Source organism: Primulina tabacum, chromosome 11 (assembly GCF_025594145.1).
Source record: "Primulina tabacum isolate GXHZ01 chromosome 11, ASM2559414v2, whole genome shotgun sequence".
Taxonomy (NCBI): domain Eukaryota; kingdom Viridiplantae; phylum Streptophyta; class Magnoliopsida; order Lamiales; family Gesneriaceae; genus Primulina; species Primulina tabacum.
In genome coordinates this window covers 12,683,702-12,703,403 of record NC_134560.1, presented here as the reverse complement: position 1 = coordinate 12,703,403, position 19,702 = coordinate 12,683,702, and the positions used below count along the sequence as shown (strand labels likewise).

Sequence of the window (19,702 nt, the reverse complement as noted above, 5' to 3'; positions counted from 1 at the left end):
TTTTGTGAATATTGATTTAGTGTTTGTGTTTCTCTAGATCATTTCTGTGGCACTTGTCCTATTATGTGTAGATTCTGCTCTAAATACGTTACTCTTAACGGAACCGATCAAAATTAATTCATTTGTTCACTTAAAACTTGTACAAGGGATTGAAGATTTCTTTCAGGTCGATCCTGTTTCAGCTGTTGCACAGTATGATAAAGAGTTTATTGTTTGCTGTTTGGATCTTCTCTCTGGACTGGCTGAGGGTCTTGGTGCAGGGATAGAGAGTTTGGTACTTCCATTTTCCTTGCTCTTATTTTCATGATATCACAACATTCTTAGTATTTGTGTATGTATGCCCTTCCTCTAGTTTATGATTTTTTTTATTTTTTATTGGGGGGTGGTTGTGAAAATGATAGAAACGGTAATAATTTGATAATGCAGGGTATTTGCTATCCATTTATCTGAATCTTTAAAATATTATTTTTTCATTCACTATTATGGGAGCATAAATTTTTCCCAAACTCTATAGCTAGTGAGAGGTCGGCCAAACAATAGGTTTATACTTAAATATATCCTCTCTCGATGAAGCTGAAAACCAGGGAAAATCACCTGGAATTTATATCCAAAATGCACGTGTACGCTAACACTAGACATATATTAGGTACTAAAGGACCAGAGAGCACCCGAGACTAACTTAAATATATATCGATTCTAATAGCGGTATGCATAAAAATCTGGGTATCCAAAACATGCTACACATCCAATCCGAAAAAACCTGTTCGATCAAATATCCACTATTAGCAAATCAAAATTTTCTGGATATGCAGTGTTACTGGATATGATATAGATATAAAATTCTAAAATTCGTGGATATTTGAAACCGTCCATTTTAGAGTCGGGAATTTATGATGTTTGACGATCGTATATTTTTTTTGATAGGAAACTAAACTTTATTATTATAATAGACGTGCTACAATAGTAGCGGATGAGTAATCCGCAAAACGAGTGACTGTTTGAAATCGAAAAAACACTACGACACTATCGTCATGACCATATAAATTTCCAATCCCTAACTAAATCTGAAATAGATAGGAGATTAAACATGTTTGACGATTTTTAAATTTTTTTTGATGTATTTTTAAACTTTAAGAATTGCAAACTAATGATACGAGAATTATGGGAACCTAGTTGCTAGAGGCTGCAAATTTTGTTTTTGAACTTTTTATGTTTAGTATAATACCATAATTTTTTTTGAGATCTTAAAATAAAGTTAATCAGACTGGACAGATTGGACAACTGTGGTATCACATCCAAAAAAAGGAGAAGCGAATATCCACATATGCAAAAATCTATTTTTGGCTGAGTTCCTGATCTGAATTATCCATGGTTGTGTATTATAACATTTTTCTCTTTATGATTTGTGTTGCAGATTTCACAGAGTAATTTAAGAGACATTCTACTGCAATGTTGTATGGATGATGCATATGATATCCGCCAAAGTGCTTTTGCATTGCTTGGGGATCTTGCTAGAGTAAGTTGAGAATGTGTTTATTCTAGCTTCGATCCACCTGTCAAGCTAAGTTCTTTGTATCCTGATCTTTTTGAGAGCGTCTAAAAATTTTCTCTTCCCTGTGACAATTTGTTGCAAATGAACATTATTATGTATGCATTGCATGTGTACATACACATATGTGCGGGAGTGCGCATCCACGCGTCTGTGCACTTCCTCCCTTTTAGCTTTTAACATATTTATATTAAGCTATATATTGGTGCAACCCAATAATCAGAATGTTTTTATTGACTTGATCAGGTTTGTCCAGTTCGTTTGCATTCTCGTTTATCTGAATTTCTTGATGTTTTATCTATGGATTCTCTTCCCTGTTACAGTTTATCGCAATTGAACTATATTACGTAAATATTACATGCACACATACATGCATACATGTGCGGGAGTGCGCATTCACGTGTCTGCACTCTTCCTCCCTATTAACATCTAACCTATTTATATTAAGAGCTATATATATGGGTGTGGGGTTGCAACCAATAATCCGAATGTTTTTTTTACTTGATCAGGTTTGCCCAGTTCATTTACATTCTCGTTTATCTGAATTTCTTGATGTTGCTGCCAAGCAATTGGTAAGTAAACCAACCTTTTCTTGAATCGCTTCTGTTTTTCAGCTTTAGGTTTTTCGTTAATCCTTGTTCATAACAGAACACTCCAAACCTAAAGGAAACCTTGTCAGTCGCCAATAATGCATGTTGGGCTATCGGAGAACTAGCGATAAAGGTATGACTATTTGTTTTGCATAGAACTTTATTTGTTGTGCTTACAATATACCTCTAGGAGTATTTTCTTTGTTTTTGTAGAGAATTGGGCTGCTATTACCATGACATTATTTTGAGGCATGCCAACACTTGCCATTTTCGTCTCTATAGCATTTCACTATTATTATAATGTGACCCTTCATCAATTTCAAATTCTGATTTCATTGATACCTGTCATGGGGCTTGTCATGTGTTTGAGCACCACATTTTCTTTTGCTGGATCTTGTTTTTACTAACTTTAGAGTTATGAAGAGGTTCGGCTTCTTCGAATGTACTTCATTGTTGAAAAAATGTCCAGTATGTTTACAAAACAATTAGAGATAATGGAATGGATTATTAGTTTAGAAGAAATATTTGGCCGGATATTGCTGTAATATATTAGGAGATGTCACTAAATGAAGTGCTTTCTTAAAGCTGGTGGTTGCAAAATTATTGCATGAAACGACCAAATTCTACTCTTGAAGTGAGTTCAATACCATTAGTTTTGTTGGTTTCAATCATCTGTTTAGATCAATCGCTCCTGCTACAATAACTTGCGATGCGAAAGCTTCTCTTTTCATCTCCTATTATGCTGTTTGGAGGCGCCAATTTCAAGTTCCTTACTACATTTTTCATGCGTCATTCACATTTTGTTTTCAATCTGTTCATGCTAATTGTTTTTTTTTTTTTTTTGGTTTGTGGAATGCTTTTGATTACTTAGGGTGTAGATGAGTTTTGCGGTTTTATGATTGGTTTTCTTAATTGCAGTTCCACAAGGAGGTATCTCCTGTTGTTCTAACTGTAATCTCATGCTTGGTTCGAATACTTCAACATCCTGAGGTAATCGGCTGCCTTTTTGCTTCTCATTTTGTTTTATAAAGTTTTTCTTTGGCTCACCTAAGGTTAACTTCAATCATTTTCCGTTGAACCTGAACTTGATTTTGTAAGTTGTTGATCTGAACCTCAATTTTTGTCCAAATCATTAAATCAAGAAAAGTGCAATATCTGGGTTTCTTTGTATAGTTTCTTTTCGAATTGTTTACCCAGGAAAATTCAAGGATATCAGAATAGTTTTGTTTCCCTTTTTCCTTTTCCGAATATTGTACTGAGCCACATTCAGTGCGACTCATCTCACAGAAAAGATAAGAGAAAACCAAGCTTGACTGGACAAAGTGTCTTATGGTTTGATTTACTTTGTCAAGGACCTGAACAAATCGCTCATAGAAAACAGTGCCATTACACTTGGAAGACTTGCATGGGTTTGTCCGGAGCTTGTTTCACCACACATGGAGCATTTCATGCAGTCATGGTGTATGGCTTTGTGCATGTAAGTTATTTGCTTTCTTACTGACTCATGATTAATGAAGTTTCAGTCATGGTGTATGGCTTTGTCCCTAGTTTTTCTAGTTGCTTTTCTTAATAAAATTGTAGCATAAAGGTTCAATTGAATAGGAGAAAACACAAAAAATAATTTCAACAAGTTAGAAACAAATCCTATATTATCAAGTTTAATTCTACCGAAATCCTATCTAATATTCTATTTAAAATAAAACCAAACTTATCGACACTCCCCTAAAGTTGGTACGTAATTGTCAGTCATGTCCAACTTACTGACTTAGTCTTGAAAGAGTTGTCTTGAGAGCCCCTTGGTCAGGACATCTGTAACTTGTAACGTGGTTGAAACAAGGAGTGCACAAATCACTCATTCCTCAAACTTCTCTTTTATGAAATGCTTGTTGATTTCAATATGCTTGGTTCTTTCATCTAGAACGAGATTATGAACAATGATGCAGCCTTATTGTCACAGCATAACTTCACTAAAAGTTTTATAGTTATTTTCATATCATCCACAACTCTTTTTAGTCAAAGAACCTAGCATACACCTTGAGCCATAGTTCCTGAAGTCTGAACTTAGCCATTGCACTGCTTCTAGCGTCTTTGTTTATCGCTTCTTCAAATTACTAGCTTCCCCCATAATTCCTTCTTAGACCTTGCTACATTCATTCCAAGAAAGTACTTCAAGTGCTTCATCTAACTCTGTGGCCAACCTCTCTCGCAACTAGTTCATCTCATCAATATCGTCTCCAATTAATATTGTCATCGACATAAACAATCATTACCGAGATCTTGTGAGTAGATGACTTCGTTGTGGATAAAGTAAACCTCTCAAACCACGCTCTGGAAGATTGCTTCATTCCATAGAGAGATTTTTTCAACCTGCATACCTTCGATCCAAATTTATCAGTGAAACCAGGTGGAGGTTCCATATAGGCTTATTCTTCCAAGTTACCATTTAAGAAGACATTTTTCACATCTAGTTGATTCAAATTCCAATCAAGATTGGTAGCAACGAATAAATAAACTTGTATTATATTTAGCTTTGCCACTGGAGAAAACTTCTCGAGTAGTCAATTCCATATGTCCGGATGAAACTTTTGGCAACCAGACTTACTTATATCTTTCCAAAGAACCATGGGAATTGTATTTTGTAGTGAATAGCCACTTACACCCACAACGAATTTCCATTGGGTTGGTCGACTCTCCTAATAATCTTATCCAGAGCTCTCGTCCTTCAAAAATAGCTTCCTTCCTTTCAGGTATTGCTAGGGCCTCTTGTACGTTATTCGGGATACTAAAATAATCTATTTGGGAGACAAAGGTAGAAAAAAAGTGTGACAGATTTCTACAAGACACAAAGTTGGACAACGGTGCTTAGTGCATGACTGAGTACCTTTTCTCAGAGCAACAAGAAGGTCGATAGAATTAGAAGATGCTTACTTGGGCGTACCTTGATGAGGGTCAGATGAGGTCTCATGCTTTTCTCAATTCGGCCCTAGATCTGGTACATGGCTTTGTGGAAGGACATTATCTCATCTTTCCTTTGCATGACCTTTCCTAGTATACACCAGACCATTGAGGAATTTTCGACTCCCTTCTTCTATATCAAACATACTATATCAAATAGAGCAACTGAATTGTCATTTATTTCAAATTCAAATCTCATGTCTTAATTTTTAATACATTCATCTTCACCACATGAGGACTCCCCTGGAGGTGAGTGTCATAGTAAGACTGATCCTAAAAAAATATGACATCCATAGAGACAAAAACACGCTTGGATACAATATCAAAACATTTATTTCCCCGTTGGTTAGCTGGATACCTAACAAATATACATTTTTGAGCACCGGGATCTAGTTTGGTTTGTTGAGATCATGATTATGAATAAATATATGCTCCCAAAAATATTTAGGGAAAAAATTTGTCATGAGGCGAGTGAGTGGTAGAAAAGCATTTTTGAATAATATAAGTGGGAGATTGCAAGTTCAAGATCCGTGATGGTAAACGGTTAATCAAACAGGTAGTTGTAAAAATAGATTCAACCCAAAGATGCCTAGGAACTTTTAGTCGAGAAACTAACTACCCGAGCAACTTCAAAGAGGTGTCTATTTTTCTTTCAACCACACCATTTCGTTGAGGGGTATGAGGACATTAAATTTGATGCACAATCTCCTTTTCAGGAAAGAAGTCTGCTAATAAAAAAATGTAAAAAAATTCTCAATGTCCCTTCAAAATATTTTATCCCAGTGTGGAATTGAGTTTTAATCATGTTAAGTTTTTTTTAAAAAAAATATGTGCAACCTTAGTTTTATCTTTTAACAGAAATGTCGAAGTCATAAGAGTATGATCATAAATAAACGTGATGAACCAATGTTTCCTAGACAAAGTGACTATGCGAGACGGACCCCAAACATCACTATGAATGAGTGTGAATGGTGCAGACTCTTTGTAGGGTTGAGACGGGAACACAAACCTATAATGTTTACTCAATGCACGAGATTCACATCGAAGTAAATAATATCTTTGCTAATATAAAGTTTTGGTAATAACTGTTTAAAATAATTAAAATTTGGGTGTCCCAAAGGATAATGCCACAACATAATCTCACTATTCCTAGAAGTTGCAATGGAGTTAAACCGTTTCTTCTGGTCTGTTGGCCAAAGAAAGAATGAGCATGGAGAATGCAGAGACCATTGTCCTACCTAGCATTGCCAATCATTGTCCCCGAAGCGGATCCTTGAATTCACAATGTGAAGACAAACAAATCACACGACAATGTAGATGAAGAGTTAACCATGACAATAGAGGAATATGTAGGACATTTTTAAGAGTTTAAAACGGAGAAATAACTATAGAGCACTTGCTAGCAACAGCGGCAAACAAACCATCAGCGATTTTAACTTTTTGTTGCCGGCCCATGGTACATCTGAGAAAAAAAGTTGGGAATTACGAATCATGTGATATGTTGTGACGGAGTTTACAATCCAAGAGGTGTTAAGACCTCGAATTTGCAAGATTTGCTAAGGCAGATATACCTGTTTGGGTGATGGAGCAAGAGGGATTGGTTTGCTAGGTGAGATTTGAACATTTTTGACAGAAGCTCGATTTGATCCTTTGTGAAAGGAACCGATTCTGAAAGAGAAGATTGTTGCCCAGAGTCATCCCTACATGTTTGAAGAGCACGACCAGCCTGTTTGGAGCCTCCAGATTTCTTCTAAGATTGGCAGGTCTACCGTGAATTTCCCAGCAAGTTTCCACGGTATATCACGGGTTGTTACACTTCTTACACCATATTTTGGGGTTACCTCAATTGCGATCACCATTCGAGCCACTGCCTTAAACAACATGGGCCAAACCATCAGTTTCTACCCTCGAGTCATCCAATCGTCGTAGCATGACAAGGCAACATGCTTCCTTGCCAAATTTCAGAGAAGACCTCACGAATGCTGGGGTTAATTAGCCATGCAGTGACCAAAGAGTTCTACGATCTCCATTGTTTATATTTGGGATCGGTGGATGCCGGTGGCTTTATTTCACCATTTAAATATCCTAATTTGCCTCTGGCATCGATCACAAGGCGCACACATTGAACCCATTCCAAATAATTCTTGCCTTTGAGTTTATGAATTGTAATTTGAAGGGAATTATCAGCTAGGACGATATTTGAAGGAGGTTTCGAGATTCTGTCTGAAACAGAAGCTCTTGAAATGCTGGAATTGCTGCTGTCGCCACCTGGACCTCCTCCGCCTGCTGAGCTGCCGCCGTTCGGACCTGTACTAGAACTCACCATCGCAGCCCTGTAGTTCATATTTGATACCATGAAAGTAACGACACAAAGGGATTTTCTTAATAAAATTGTAGTACAAAGGTTCAATTTAATAGGAGAAAACGCATAAAATAATCTGAACTAATTTAATTCTACCCAAATCCCATCTAATATTTTATTTAAAATAAACCAAACTTATTGACAAAAATAGATGGGGGTTATAAAAAGGGTAAATTTGCGAATAAATTCCTGAACACAAACTCAACTTTATCTTAACTCCCTAAAACTAAAAACCTTTCTTTAAAATCCCTAATATAATAAAAGTGACAAATATACCCTTATATATGTTAAATTTAATGATTGATTTTACTGGGCCAAAAATGGTTTATAGCTTAGGACAAATTATTTCAAACATACAAATTTATTATTATTAAGTAATTAAATGTTTGAGGAGGAGAATTTTCTCAAATAACATGAATCCGAACCCAGGTTCGAGATTTAATTATTTACAGGATATATTCCGCAACTCCGGAATGTTGGAAACAAGAAGATCTAACCAATGTTAGATATCAAGAAGGAATTTATCAGAGTTCTAAGGTAAACTTATGATTCAAAATAACAGGTTCCTAGAAAAAGTACCGAATTCCTCTAAACTTTCAGGAGATCTTAGAGAAATTCAAAAAACAGTAGGGAATGTTAAAGGATATTTTAACAAGAATTTTCAAAATCTAGAACAACAACCAGATTCTAGTAACAGGACTTCAGAAGGAAGGTTACCACCATCCTTTTGTACCGAACCTTTATTACACCAAAGAGCGAAGGCCAAAGTGATGCCAAAACCTTTAATTGAAGAAGAAAAAATGATCAATCTAATCAAAACAGTCTTAGAAAAGAAATTAATCTGATGACAACTTTAGAAATGATTGGTCTCGAAGATCTCCAAGACCTGGCATAATATTTTGCAAATCTCAAGGTTGTAGATCTAAAGATGAACACAACTGAGAGTGAACAACCCACCATAACCTAGTCATCTTCTCAGGAACCACCACGAGAAAGCGTGGGATCTCAGAATATAAATATGAGAGAATCCCCACCAGACTTCTATACTGGTGGAGAATCACATCCAGCGGGAACAAGGTCAAGGAGAAGTCAAATTTCCTTGTACCAAACACCTTATGGAAAATTTGTTTTAGAGCCTATACATTCTTACGGAGTTATGCTTGATCTTGATGTACTAGACTTCAAAAACAGAGTAGATCTCATAGATGATTGGACATCCGCTACGAGAATCTCAGCAGATACACTTGATCTCAACAGAGAAGGATTCATTAAACTTTTAAAAATGAGTCTTATGGGATCAGTTAAAATTGCTTGGGACATGATTTCGGTAGAAACCAAAGAGTCAGTCCTAGTCGGATGATCTCTTAGTGAGATAGCCGGAAGAATGACTACCCTTTTTAAAGCACAATTTATAGGGGTAGACTATTTTAACAGTCAAGATACATAGAAGAAAAAGAAATACACTCAAGCTCTGTATAGTCTTGAATTACATGTTTAGTGGATGAATATATTATGTTATTCACTAAATATAGATGGAATTCAAGAGTCAAAGAAGATCTAGCAATGCAACTTTTTTCCGCCAAGATGCCAAGTCCCTGGAGAGAAATGCTAACAAGGGAATCTGTCCCGAGCAATCCAGATACATTGGCACGAAGAGCCTCTTTTCTCAAAGGAAAATTGAGAGAATGGTGTCATCTGATAGCATTACAAAGAATTACAAACGATTAAGGGGTATTAACAAACGTATTACTTTGTGTTGTAAGGAAAATGATCTTCCAACAATTATTAGAATTAAAACACAAAGGCAGAAGAGGAAAAGTTTTAGAACTCATCTTATGCCAGAAGTGGAAGAAGTTCTTGGAAACCAAGAGCAGTTTGGTCCAAGACAAAAGGCCAGATCTTATAAATCTTGGCAAAGGAGCGGACCATCAAGAAGTAGGACATCATCTCAAGCATGGAGGACCTCTCGAAGTGGGCATGTGATTTTCGCACAACCACAAAACTTGGACCCCAATTACACCTATAAATATAAATAAAATGTAAATGGGCAAAATAAAATTGCACAAGACTAAAACAGAATTTTGAACCAAAAGAAGTGTATTTTACATATTTTAAGGTTTCCAAACTACGTATCAATGCAATAAGAGAGCAGCTGAAGATTTTCAAAGATCTCTATAAACAAATTTTTTTTTCCAGAAACTATCATATATTATTATTAAATCAATTTAGGTTACAAAACATCGTGGATGAGCAATCCACAAAAGAACTCTTGAAATACAATCTAGAAGCTCTTCAAGAGCTAATAAAACACCAATCCCTAGCTAGGTCGGATAAATGCAAATGATGATACATTGGTACGATTAGCGTCCAACTCGCTACTCTGAATCTGATTTTCTCCCATAAATCCTCCCAAGAGTCTTCCATGTCATTTAAAATTCTGTTATTTCGCTCCGTCCATATCGACCAAAATACACAGTGAATAATAATGCTCCAGAAACTCCCGGGGCACTTGTCATTGAGATATCCGTGTCCATAACAAACAAATCTCTCGCATGTTGTGGAAAAGTCCACTCGAAACCCAAATGTCGCATAACCTTGATCCAAATGCATCTTGTGAATGAACAATGAATCAATAGATGATCTTGGTTCTCCTCGTTTTCCTTGCACAAAACGCACCGCTGCGGACATAAAGCATAACCCGGGTTCCTTCTCTGCAATTTATCATTTGTTTGCAATTTTTCTAGCGCCACAATCCAAGAGAACACCTTCACCTTTTGTGGGATTGGTACTTTCCAAATGTTAGACAAGAAAGGGTAATTGGGAGTACTAACATTCTGGAAAAAAGAATGAGTAAAGTGATTTGACAGAGAAGACACCCGATGGATCGCCTAACCAAACCCTAACGTCCGACAAACCCACACTCAAAGATGATGAGTCTAATACACCCATAAGAGATGCGAACTCTCCCAACTCGAAGTTATCCAACCCCTTTCTGAACCGCACATCCCACTGAACGACAGAAAGACCTTGACTAACGGAGACCGAATAGAAATGATTAATAGGTTTTTTTTTTTTTGACAGAGAGAGTAGAAATAATCGAGGAAAACACAGTTGGAAAGGACACAAACCCACCCACCTATCCTCCCAAAATCGAATGAGATTCCCTCCCTTCAGAACAGACCCAATCAAGTGCCGACAATGAGGATGAGACCGAGAGATAAACTTCCAAGGGCTTTTGAAAATGGAGTTCCTTGCCAACCTTATATCCCATCCATTGTCATGAAATCCATAAATACTACCCAAGACTTTTTTCCACAAAGATTTTTTTCTGTCGCACATCTCCACCACCATTTCCCTAATAGTGCCGCATTCCTAAGACGGATACAACCCATTCCTAAACCTCCCATTTCTTTCGGTTTGCACACCTGACTCCAATTAACAATGTGACAATGCGTCTCACCATCTGGTCCGTCCCACAAAAAATTTCTCATAACTGTTTCCATTTGCTTCGCCACTCGTCTTGGGACCATAAAAAATGACATGTAGTAAGTTGGTACTGCGCATAACACCGATTGAATCAGTGTCATTCTACAGCCTCGGGAGAGGAATCCCTTTTTCCAACTTGCTAGTTTTGTGGACATCTTAGAAACCACCGGTACCCAAAATTCCATCTTTGAGCGGTTTCCTCCAAGAGGCGCTCCAAGGTATTTAATTGGCCAAATTTCTTTCTTGCACCCCACTTCTGCCGCCAAAACGTCAACTGCGTTATCCGACTGATTCAATCCCAACAAAGAAGTGTTTTCAAGATTTATTTTCAATCCCGACTTAGAACAGAACAATTTAAGGAGGTCTACAACGGCCTTCAAGTGTTGCTCAAACTGGACAAGGAATAGAGTGTCATCCGCAACTTGAATGTGTGAAATTTCTATTTTATCTCTCCCAACCTCAAGTCCTCTCACGGCATTTGATGTCTTTGCCATATCAACCAATCTCCCTAACCCGTCAATCACTAAATTAAATAGAAAAAGGGATAACGGGTCTCCTTGTCTTAGGCCCCTTTCCCCCTTGAACTTCCCTCTTGGTCTCCCGTTGATGAAAATCGAGTAAGAAACATTAGAGACGCAACCCTTGATCCACCTCCTCCACTTTACCCAAAATCCCTTCTTTAGAACCACAAAATCCAAAAACTTCCAATCCACGTTATCATAAGCCTTTTCCAGATCAACTTTCATTACCCATCCTTTCTTTTTTTTCCTTCTATACTCCTCCACGACTTCGTTGACTATCAGGCAACAATCTGTGATTTGCCTTCCTTGAATGAAAGCGTATTGATTCTCCACCACCGTCTTGTTCATCACTTTTTTAAGTCTGTTCGTCAATACTTTTGCCAAAATTTTGTACAAGCTCGTGATTAGACTGATAGGTCTAAAGTCCTTAACTTTCGTGGCATCTTGTTTCTTTGGGATAAGACAGGTGTAAGTCTCATTCGTGATTCCGTTGACAATGCCGTCTTCAAAGAATTCAGCAAACACTTTGAATAGATCATGTTTGACTGTATCCCAACCCTTTTGATAGAACGCTAAAGTGAAACCATCCGGCCCCGGAGCTTTATCACCATCACATTGAAACACAGCATCTCTAATCTCCTCCTCCGAGAATGGCTCTTCCAACTGTTCTGCCTCGCTCGTATCTAATGACATCCACTCCAACCCAACTAGACCCGATCCATCTCCTTCCGATTTTTTGTATAACCGTTTGTAGTAACCGATAATCGCGTTCTCAATCTCTACCTCTTCTGAAATTAGTGACCCATCCTCCAATTCAATCTTGTCTATCATAGATTTGTTTCTTCTATTCTTCAGTAAGGAATGGAAAAACCATAAGCGTAAGCGAGCAAGGCGAGGCGAGGCGAGGCGGCTTGGAATAGCTTTTGATTGATCCGAAGCCCATCAGATTGATGAAGCGCACGCTTCTGGGCGCTTTTGTTAGGATGTTGGATCGATGGCTTGTGCGCTTCTGCACAATTGTTATTTTAAAATCTGCCCAATTCCATGTTTAGCCCAATTCCAGGTTTAGCCCAAGTCCAGAATAAAAATTAAACCCAGCCCAAGTCCATAATTAAAATCTATATCGTTGTTTAACAATTCTGAAGTCGTGTACTGCTGCATCTCTGCGTGCGTCTCTTCTCTGCCTCTGCCACCGCCGCCGTCGCGGCTGCTCCTTCCGTGCCGCCGCCTCCGCCTTGTTCACTTCTCATTTGCTAACCAAAAATTGGTAAACCCTGTATCAATTTTTGGAGTGGGAATTCCTTTTGTATTGATTCTTTTTTGCAACCCTGTATTAATGCTGATAAAATTATGACTTTTTATTTTATTTTGATTTTTTGATAATATTTTGTTTATTGCGCTTTTTTCCGTAAATGCGTGCGCTTCGCTTTGCGCTTGAAGCCCCAAGACACTTGAGCGCTTTTTTGCGCCTCGCGCTTTTGAAAACTATGGGAAAAACGTAGAATTATGGTCCCCATCTTTCAGCCACTTAACTTTTGCTTTTTGACTTCTTCGAACGGTCATAGTTTCCAGCTCACATCTTGCCTCCCGACGCTCTTCTTTTAAGTACTCGAACCAAATTCCTTCCGCTTCTTCCGCATCCAACCGAGATACTTTGTTTTGTAGCTCAGTTATTTTGACATTAAGATCTCCAAAGACCTCCTTATTCCAGTTTGATACCTTATTTTTCGTTTCTTTGAGTTTCTTCATGAACTTATATCCTTCCCAACCCCGGGTGTCACCGCTGCTCCACCATTCTGCAAGTGCCACGTTAAACTTTTTGTGCTTCAGCCATACATTCTCGAATCTGAACGGAGATGGGCTCCATTTCAGCTTGGTAGTGTCCAATACGATCGGGTAATGATCCGATGTAATTCTCGGCAGCACCGTCTGTCTGAACGTGGGAATAGGTCCTTCCACCCCTCAGAGATAAGAAACTTGTCTAATCTGCAACAAATCGGGGTAGCCCTGAGGTTCGACCAAGTGAACTTTGCATTTAGTAAAGGGGGGTCGTGTAGACCCAATTCCTCGATCAGACTATCACATCATTTCATACTTGTTGTGTAGGAATTGCTATTCAACTTTTCGGTCAAATTCCTGACAACGTTAAAGTCTCCACCGACACACCATCTTTCCCCACAAATGGAGTGCAAACCTGCTAATTCATCCCAAAATAAATCTCTAGTCCTTGGGTTACATGGGCCGTAAATTGCAGAGAACCACCAAGTAGTGCCTTCTTTCCCCTGGATATTAACCGAAACTGAAAATTCCCAATCAGATTACCACTCACCAGTACAACTCGAGGATCCCACATCACTAGAATGCCACCTGATCTGCCGCCCGCTGGTAAACACACCCAATCAACAAATCTAAATTTCCACAAACTTGCAACGAAACGACGATCCACTGCAACTTTCTTAGTCTCTAAAATCACAACAATGTCCGGATTTTCCTTGCGGATAATAGTACGCACTAAAACCCGTCTTCTCGCCGACCCTCCCCCCCTAATATTCCAAGAACAAATCTTCATAAAAATCGGATGGAGCCCTTCGAAGTCGATCCTTTCTCATAATTGATCCCACACCTCAACCTGACAAGCTCTCTGCTTAACTTACCCGTCGATTTGGACATTTCCTTTTCAGAAATAGGATGAATGCCGCCCTCCTGATTAATTCTGAGGCCATTTGATTTTACCTCCCTAACATTTCCTTGCGAAGTTTTACCCTCGGAACCATTATTGTCAAAAGCACTTGATTGACCCCTTCCTAAGAACCCACTAGACAGCCCCAAAGCCGAAAAAGACGCAGGAAGAATTGAATGTAGTGTAAAAGAATGATTGAGACTCGATGATTGAAAACAAGAAAGTACCTTTCCCACTAAAGGGTTGGTGTTAGTAGGATCTTTGTAGGTCGGGATTTCATCCTCTTGTGAGAACAGCCCCTGTAAATCAACTTCTTCCGCATCATTATTAGCCAAAATGTCCGACTGAGAAGATACTAAGCTGCCTAATTCAGTGTAGTCCAGTCCATCGTCCAGTAAGTCGTCTTCTGAATGATCGAGTTCAATATCATCAATGTCGTCCCGATCAATCTCCCCTGTATTGATTAAATCCTCCCTAATTTTATCAACAGTTATCGCCCTGCCTCTGTCTTCGGAAAATTCCAGAACCTCTTTGTGAGCTTTGTTGCGTTTTCTGCAGTAACTCTGTCCGAATGTTTTCACAGCCGAATGTGGTCCACCATCACTCTTTCTTAAGTCCCTGACATCATCTTCTTTATTTGCTAACAAGTCGATGGGAGATCTTCTAAATTCCTCAATATGTTTAGGTGAAATTTTGTGTAGGATTTTTTCCACCTTTCTTTCCATGGGTTGGATTATCGGCAACAACATTTCTGGAATATCTTCAACTGTTCTGATCGAAGGCTTCGAACCCTGCACATCTTCAATCCTTGCGTTATTACAGAGAGTTGACATTACATTTTCCCCCATAACCCTGCGGATATTAGTGTTTCCCCATCCTGCCACTGTCCTCTTCCCATTGACCAACACCTGGGCGTAAGTCTGTCTTTCGTAAGACTCATAGGCCTTCATATCGAAGGTTTCAACACTAATAGATAGATCCATATTGACCCCATTTAAGATCACCCGCAATCTGTTGTGGATAAAGCCATCTTTTTTCCCTTTAACCTTAATCTTGGCTGCCCCTAAGTCTCGTAAAAGCCTTGTATCGTTACTGACCTCCACTAAAACCCCACATTGATCCCCTATTGTTTTGAAATTATCAAGGGACCATAAGTTCCATGATAAACCCGAAATCTTAATCCAGCTGTTACAGCACTTGAGGACGGTGTCCGCTGAGTTAGTATCTGGCCTCCAACCCTCAAAATTTAATGCCACTCCACCGTCGAAGAAGCCTCTTTTCAAGTTCAGATAATACTCCATTTCCTCCGGAGATGCAGTCCACCAAACAGCTTTGTTAGCTTGGAACGGGTGTAATTCGATCCTCCTCTTAACATCTTTTCCTACTACCCTAGCAACCCAATCCCACGATACATTAACCCTTCTCTAGAGACAATAAGGGCTTCATTCCAGTTTTTCTCTGCTGATTTCAAAACACTGGACTCCTTGACCATCTTTACTCCTTGGTTGAAAGCTCGTTCTTCCAATTTATCTGACTGATGAATGCGAATACTTGAGTTTGAGGCTTTTCCATACTGAGGAGGTTTTTGTTCCATCTTCGTAATATTTCTTGACAAGAGATTAATGAGGATATTTGATATCCTTTTCCATCCTTGTAGCTTTATACCGCTTGGCATGATAATTAGTGCTGAATCTTGAGATCTCTAGGAACCGACCTCTGCTGTTGACAAATCGCTGTGCGATGATTGTCGCATTACTGCTCCTGAAACGGTAAAAGTTCAAGCAAGCTAAGGGGTTAAGAATGAGATCTCTGAGTTTAGAGCTTAGCCAAACGGCCTTCAACTCGATCTAATTCCAGGAAATAGCTCGCATTCTTTGTTTTTTCAGACCACCAAATCGTTGAACCTCCTTTAATCAATTTTGAACGAGAACAATTTAAACTCGATCTTAATCACTTCTTCTCTATCCATTGGCTTAAACGAGTGAGGCAAAAACCCGCTGGACCTGGTTTGCATTTCGAAGAAATAGGACACAAACCCAGAAGCACAACTTTGCAAGGAGAAAAGAAAACTGTCGACCAGGGTCGCCGAAGGCTGAAGAAGGGGCTTGAGGACCAACTCAGCTGAAGGGAAGCATTTTCGTACTGTAAGTCGGGAAAAAGTTTTATTGAGTAGTCCGCCGACGGCCGGAGGCCGGCGCCGGTGAATGGGGAAAGGTGAGATCGACTGAACTCAGGATTTGAAGGCGTTGGATGAACAGTGCAGGAACCCGATTGAGCGAAGGTTAAAAGTGGGAGAGAGCATTTTCAAATAATTCTCTCTCTAGGGCTAAAAAGAAGTTCAATACTCGAACTAGCAAGTAAGAAAGGAGGCCACTGGACAACAGTGACATCACCAGATGAATACGGCACAAGAAGCAGGTCTCTTTCCCTGAAGAACTAGCTGTTTCTAGATTAATGATCTAGAAAAAGACAACTCAAGAAAAGTGGAGGGACTACTCAACCACCCACTCAAGAGATAATGCCAACCATAGCTGGAAGGAAATAAAGAAAGGTTATCAAGAGTTTGAAGTCCAGATTTCAAATCCCAAAGGGCTTCTATAAATACCAAGTTTGAAGGAAGATGAAGGCATTATTCAACCTCTTCATTTTTTTTCCCAAAATAAATTGTAATATTTTCTCTTTCTAGTTTATGTGTTTTGTAACATCGGCTACTATAGGTGGCTAAACAAGTTCGTCTTCTTATACAGGAGGTTACTATGTAATAATAGTTTGTATATTTGCATAAAAAGACCGAAGCTTTTGCCCCTCTCATGTATTATTTTCAAATTGAACTACTTTACTGTACACCCTGAGGTAGGAAACGAAACAGAGTGTGCTAGTGTTGTTGAAGGAATCTGCGTCAGGAACCATCGGTTTCGACTGCGTGGTTAGGCTGTGAGGAACAGTCTGTAAAAACCAGTGGATGTAACCCGACGACACTCCGGTAAAAAAGATAAACTGTTCAATTTATTATACAGAAACATGACGGACCATTTATAAAAAAAAAAGGTCATCTGAATATGGTATATAGGCTGGAAACCTTGAGTAGCTGTATGTTTTGAGGCTATACGCTTTTAAGAACATGCTCAATAGGTAAAACAATGCCACGTACCATAAATATGAGGAGTAAGGGTATTCTTGGAAAATTTAGAAAATTGGGAAGTTAAAACAAAGATTCGAAGAGATGGGGAGTAAAGAGAAAGTTGAGAATGGAGATGGAGAGTTATTGCAAGTTTGCTCTTATAAAAACTCATGGATTATATTTCTGCATTTATTGTTAATGAATGATTCTTGGTCGATAGTTGTCTTGTGCCTAGGCTCCTATTAGTGAAACTGCTGGTTGAAAGATAGAGATTTTTAACCGTTGATAAGTGAATATAGCATGCGTCTTCTTATTTGTTAAATGGTTTACCAACTGTACGTCATTGTGGACTATGAACTGCAATATATTTTTATATGTTCTCACTTTTGCGAGTACATGGTGTATAAGATCTCGATCATCGTTTTATTTTAACCCAGATCTTTTATGTTTCTCCATTTGTCTTACAGGATTCGCGATGATATTGAAAAGGAAGATGCTTTTAGAGGTCTATGTGCAATGGTAGGCATTTTCCTATCCTATTACTCCAGTTAGTTTCAGTCCTGTCTATTTTATATTGCCCATCACGTCGTGTTTCTGATGTCTGTCAGGTTGGAGCGAATCCATCTGGGGCTTTACATTCGCTTGTTTACATGTGCAAGGCCATTGCAAGTTGGCATGTGAGTCACGTGTAACTGTGGTGTCTAAGTTTCTGTATAAAAGGATTAATGTTTTTTTCCATTTCTCATCTTCTGGTTCTTTCATAGGAAATAAGGAGCCAGGACCTGCATAATCAAGTCTCCCAGGTTCTGCATGGCTATAAACACGTAAGCGATTCCTTGTTGATATTTTAAGTTTCTTATTTACTTCTTCATTGAGAATCGGATTTTTAATTTCGTTGAACAAGAATTGTACATTCACTCCACAACAAAATGATGAAACCACAGATCTCTTCGTTCGGCGAAGAGTTTCAATGCTCGGTTAAAAACACTTTAGAAAATAATGAACTGAAATACTTGAGGGAAAGTGGCTAGTAAAGAATGGAGCTTCGTGTATGTTACAAAACCCAGGTCTCCCCTCCCCTGAATGGTGGTGTCTAGTTCGTGGCACCACTACCCACCCTGAATAAGAAAGCAAAAAATGTATGTGCTGCTTGCATATGTTGCAAAACCCAGATCTCCCCTCCCCTTTTCTTGGCAGCAGATGACATCTAGTTGGTACACATCCCCACCTACCCTGAATAAAAAGACTAAAAAATTAGCCCTTTTGTGTCGGCTGGTGGCGTTTAGTTCGTTACACACCACACCCACCCTCAAAATACAAGTCAAAAAATGTTTGTGCTGGTTGCATCCTGTGAATGTGATGAGGTGATTAACAAAAATCTGATGAATTTCTCAACCACTTGAAACATTGCCAGATGCTGAAAAATGGAGCATGGGAACAATGCATGTCTGCCTTGGAGCCACCTGTGAAAGAACGGTTATCAATGTATCAAGTATAGGAATCTTTATGGTGATGAATGTTGTTTGTTCCATACTGGCGACCATTTTCCATGACTGCTTCAGAGCTGTGCTTTCAGTCCACATCTGTACTGTTATCATTTTTAAGCATGTTTCTGATAGTTGTAGAGCCATTTCCAGCCCGCGATTGGTCATGTTTTCAAACATGTTCTCATTGAAGTGCTTGAAGTGTTTATACGATCTTTTATCGGGAACAAGAAGCTGTGGCCTGAGATTTCAGTTTCCTGGCAGGGCCGTGCTGTGTGAATTTTACGCATCCCTTGATTGAACACATGTTAGAGGTATCCGAAGTTTCGATTTATAGCTTTGGCTTCTTGGTCTTCGTTCTGAATTCTTTGAAGTTCTGGTCGGGTAGAAACCAATCAAGTTTTGTCAGAAAACGCATCAAATTCATTTCTTGGGGTATCGAGAGTAGATATTGTTACCCAATCTGGGTTTACTTGTGACAACAATAAACGCTATACATAGCTTTGAGTGTGGTGCCTTAGTTAGATATGTTACATGTATAAATAAAGGTATTAAACGTCGTTTTTTCAAAACCATGATTTTTGGGTTTTCTTTGGATGGATTGGGTTCTTGAGGGACCATGTGTATGCATTGATTGTGGCATCTCATTGATTGCTCCACAAACATGATTCAGTCTATATCTCATGTTGCATTATTCATGTTTTTTTCCATATTTATATATATAATCTTCTGGATTTACGTCATTTATTTATTTAGGAATATGAGATGAAATATAATTCTGAAACTGAGAAATAATGGTTTGATATACTCAAAAAATCTTTTATATTTCGATAAAAATATACTAAAATAAGATTTTATGATAATTTTTATTAAATAAACATGAAATATTTTTATATTTTGAAAAGGGGGTATGTTTCATTAAAAAAACATACTATCACCTCAAAGTTAATTCTT

General features: G+C 38.5%; 1 protein-coding gene across 1 annotated transcript in view; it reads left to right on the top strand.

Moving 5' to 3' along the window:
* The window catches only part of LOC142519920 (transportin-1-like), a 30,534-nt gene extending 11,088 nt beyond the window's left edge, over positions 1-19,446 (top strand). The window contains exons 20-29 of the mRNA XM_075622937.1: positions 167-274; positions 1,415-1,516; positions 2,059-2,121; positions 2,198-2,272; positions 3,058-3,129; positions 3,492-3,616; positions 17,732-17,783; positions 17,873-17,941; positions 18,029-18,088; positions 18,679-19,446. Coding sequence (XP_075479052.1) covers positions 167-274; positions 1,415-1,516; positions 2,059-2,121; positions 2,198-2,272; positions 3,058-3,129; positions 3,492-3,616; positions 17,732-17,783; positions 17,873-17,941; positions 18,029-18,088; positions 18,679-18,762 — 810 coding nt within the window. The 3' untranslated portion in view covers positions 18,763-19,446. The remainder of the gene's footprint in view (positions 1-166; positions 275-1,414; positions 1,517-2,058; positions 2,122-2,197; positions 2,273-3,057; positions 3,130-3,491; positions 3,617-17,731; positions 17,784-17,872; positions 17,942-18,028; positions 18,089-18,678) is intronic.
* Positions 19,447-19,702: the final 256 nt, after the last annotated feature.